At 32.5% G+C, this 4,051-nt stretch overlaps 1 protein-coding gene across 1 annotated transcript; it reads right to left on the bottom strand.

Annotated features, from left to right (window-relative positions):
* Window positions 1-659: 659 nt before the first annotated feature.
* Window positions 660-2,719, bottom strand: LOC116348090 (cuticle protein 1). The gene is made up of 5 exons (XM_031778954.1): window positions 2,559-2,719; window positions 2,231-2,324; window positions 1,812-1,998; window positions 1,605-1,732; window positions 660-1,541 (listed from the first exon to the last, which is right to left on the bottom strand). Exons 1-5 carry the CDS (start codon window positions 2,571-2,573, stop codon window positions 1,498-1,500), a joined length of 468 nt encoding a protein of 155 aa, XP_031634814.1. The 5' UTR covers window positions 2,574-2,719; the 3' UTR covers window positions 660-1,497.
* Window positions 2,720-4,051: the final 1,332 nt, after the last annotated feature.

Here is a 4,051-nt window from a genome sequence, read left to right as displayed (position 1 = left end):
CAAAAAGAAAAATAGCGGCAACAAATGTGAAATATTATGCACCGATCGCACACACCGTATACATTTATTTGCAATGTGCTGCTTATCAGCACCACAGATGCCATAGCATTACCATTATATATATATTTTTTTTTCTTTGTGGCTTGACTTTTATCTAACACACGTTTCACTTCATATTTCTTTTCTCAGTGCGGTGCGATTTTGCTTATGTGCACATTTTTGCCATCATTTGTTTTCCTTAATAAAAACTGATGCAATCAAAGCCCACAGTAATTACATGAACATTTGAAATTATGTGTACGGTTTTTTTTTTTATGTTACATTATTTTCCTGTAGCATTTCCATTTATACACCGCGAGATTTTAATTCAATTGATTCATAATATTTCAAATAGATAAGTACATTTTAGGAAATATCTCATCTTTTTTTCAGCAGAAATCTGTCAAAAAAAAAATATTTTTTTTTCTTACTTTATTTGATGAAACCGTTTTGATGGCATTTCGTTTTAATTGTTAAATGCTGAAAAATGAAGAAATTGTAGAGAAAAAAAATCGAATATTTTTTTTTGTTTGTTTCAATTTTATTCTAAGCTCAAAAATTGTTCTAATCTATGCTTTTTTTTCATTATCTAAATAATAATCAAAGTTTACAAGAGAATCAAGTGAAATGACGTGTGTTGTTTTTGTTTATTTTGAAAATAAATTTGCTTCTATTTTGTTGCTTAAAAATCTATTGAGCATTTGATATCGTTTTATTTTTGTGTGTATGTGTGTTAGTTACAGTGACGTAGAGACAGTTTAAGTTGTGGCAGGCAAAAAAAGTAATAATCTTGTAACATAAAGTGAAGTAAAGTGAAAATAGATCGGATGTTTTGTAATATGTTCACTTTGCTAAGAGTGACGAGAGAAAGGGAAAAGAGAATTGTGGATATTTATTTGTTATCAAATCAAGAGATGGATAGAAAACATTTTATGAGAAAATGTGCATTTCCATCAAATTCGAAAATATGTTTATATAGAACACAGTTTTATGATGATTTCCAGTTGTTGTTGTTTTTATCGCTTGCAAACATTTTTTTTTTCTTTTCGTCCAAATCACTTTTGATTGTCTTAATTTTAAAAATTGAGCGTAGAGTATTCCTTGAGTATTTTCGTTTATGTCGAAACATTGTATGTGTGTGTGTCGCACTTTTAGTTTTGCTTAGCTTCAATGAAATCTCCATTTAGCTGATTATCTAAGTTAAAGTCGTCGTCGAAAAAAATTGGTAGGCATTTGAGATTTGGCACTTTTGAAATGAAAGCTTTTTTTCTCGACTACTACTGATGAAACACATATTAAATTAGAATAGAAATTGAATAGAATAGAAAGATAGAATGTTAGTAACAAGACACAGATAGAAATGCGAAATATTGAAGGAAATAGAAAGTTGTGAAATCAACAGCAAAGCAAGTAGTAACTATTTTTGAACATAGATATGTTCAGATCCTGAACTATAACTTAGTTACAGTATGGATAGTTTGGACAAGCAGCAGGATTGACACCTGAAAAGAAATATTACATTATAGACAGATTCAATTGCAATGGATAAAGAAATTATTTTGTACCAGCTGGATATTGCCGTGAAACGTATCCTGGCAATGGAGCAGCAGCATATGCACCAGGGTAAACACCGGCACCGGTGTCACAGTATGGATAATTTGGGCAGGCCGATGGATTAACGCCGGCTGGGTATCTGTACATGAAATTGCAAAAAAAAAATGCAAGCAACAGCGTTAAATTATCATCGAGTATATAAATCCAAAATGACTCACTTGTCACCGCCTGGTCCTTGGATGTCATTTGTTGAGTAATCGTTCAAAGCTGGAGCGTCCCATTGGTTATATGCTGGTGCAGATTGATAGGCGTAACTTTGTGCACCATGATTCCATGCGGGGGCTGAGTAGGCAGCCGGAACTGGTGCCTGTCCGTGCAACAACGAATTGTCACAGATTGGAAATCCTTTCAAAACAAAATTCAAATCGAAATTATTTTATGAAAAAAATGAACGCAATTTTTTTTGTTCGAATTTCATTTAATTCGAAATTGTCCATCAAATGATATATGTTTTTCAATAACCACCAAATTTTGCATTTTTCGTTTGAAAAACTTGCGCACGCAATGAAATCAAAACATATAATGTATAAAAGAAATTTTTTTGCGAAATGTGATTTCATTTAAAATGATTTTGTACCTGGACATAATGCTGGATTAACGCCAGCTGGATAACGGGCCGCTGGAAGTTGTGGAGCTGAGTGAACAGCGGCAATAAGCACAAAGAAGCAAATCTACAACAGAAAAACAATCGTTAAATATGATCGGTATCCGAAGTGAAGGCGAATTGATCGAGCGAGCAATATTTTGGCACACGCATTTTTAGTAATCACTTGATTTTGCAATTTAAATTTTTCACACAATTTCAACATTCGATTAAATCGAAATGGAATTAATTTGTTTTTCTTTTTTTTTTATTCATGTGACTGATTGTTATAATTATTGTGATCGTTGTCGTTGGTTCTTACCACTTTTGAATTCATATTGGACTATTATGTGTATATCTATTTTGTTTTAAGAGAGCAAAAACAAAAAACTATATATCACGGTATTAAAATAAATGTAAAAATTGTTTTAAATGAAGCGTGCTACACACAAAACTTCCAATATTTTGCCGATTCGGAATGAATTGTTATACTGATTCAATTGAACTGAATTTGGCGGTTTAAATACAAAATACCGCGCCTTTTGCCATGCACGCATACAATCGCATACTTACTCCCATACCCCAGCGCACATTGTCACTGTGTCTCGTGTGTACACATATGTTTTACGTGGTGTTTTTTTGCATCGTTTCCACGATATGCGGTTCAATATGTTTTTTTTTTTCTTCTTGCTTTCAACTGCTTTCCCTTTCTTTCGTCGTTTATACTACATTTGCCAGTCTTTCCAGCGCGTTTATTGCAGGCTCTCAATTTAACGCTTTTCTGTAATTTATGCTACATTATTATTAGCTTATTGGTGTAGCACAATAAACAGTTGCTTCAGCAGAAAAATGGTACGATTCTAATCTGGTCAGTACATTTTGATCAAATTACAAATCTCAAAATCATATCAACATTTTTTTTAAATTTCATTCAACGAAAGGCACATCTTATTGCTGATGCAATGGAACACTCTTTCTCAAGAACTTAAATCATTCATCGTTTTTTTATGCATTCCAAAATCCAAATTACCCAGAGATTACGTTGTTGCTTTTTCTCTCGTGTCATTTTTTTTGCTCCAGTTCATTTAAAAGCAAGCATTGAAATTGCATTGCAGCAAACAAGCAAGCAAGTTAATGCAATTATTTGTTTGTATGGTGAGATATTGAACGATTAAGCACCGATATTTACAAATATGCCATCAAGAAACGTGTTGCCCTTGATCATTGGTCCGGAAAAGTGAGTAAATTCTTTAATATTTTCCTGTTTCAATTCATTGAAATTGAACGATTAAGTTGCAAGAACCAATTTCAATTACATCGCTCAAATGGTTGGCGCTTATTCATATCCATTAATCGCTTTGGTTGGCTCACATCGTATTCACAATTTATATGCAATACGGCATTTTGGTGTGCATATTTCAAACAATTTAAATAGCATATAGAACCAATTCTTGTTCCTGAGGCGGTTCTTAGGCTTCTTATCGCTAAGCTGACCAATGAATTTTTGTTCAGCTCGTGACAGAAGCACAACAGATTTGTCAATGACACACATTTTCACGCTTTTACATTCTAACGATTTGACCGGTTTGAAAAAGTACATAGTTTTGTACAAAAAATGTCATAAATTAAACGAAAGGAAAAGAATCTGACCAGAATCGAAACAAAAAAAAAATAATAATAACAAAGCCAATTGGAAAGGATATTTTTTATTGTTGCAACATTTAAATCTCCAAATTTATGTATCGTACTGTATGACAAATATTATTTCGACTCAATTTGTTCGAACATATATTTGCTGTGTAATAAATGTTCTTC

Source organism: Contarinia nasturtii, unplaced genomic scaffold (assembly GCF_009176525.2).
Source record: "Contarinia nasturtii isolate CC-2019 unplaced genomic scaffold, AAFC_CNas_1.1 Cnas_scaffold_129, whole genome shotgun sequence".
Lineage (NCBI taxonomy): Eukaryota > Metazoa > Arthropoda > Insecta > Diptera > Cecidomyiidae > Contarinia > Contarinia nasturtii.
Note: the sequence above shows the minus strand (reverse complement) of the source record. Positions and strands in the feature narration are given on the sequence as shown.

Excerpts from the sequence above, each read along its gene's own strand:
- LOC116348090 (XM_031778954.1), bottom strand. Across the intron at positions 1,733-1,811 it reads CAAGGACCAGGCGGTGACAA|ATACCCAGCCGGCGTTAATC; the intron begins GTGAGTCATTTT and ends TTTCATGTACAG. Across the intron at positions 1,542-1,604 it reads TTCACGGCAATATCCAGCTG|GTGTCAATCCTGCTGCTTGT; the intron begins GTACAAAATAAT and ends ATTTCTTTTCAG.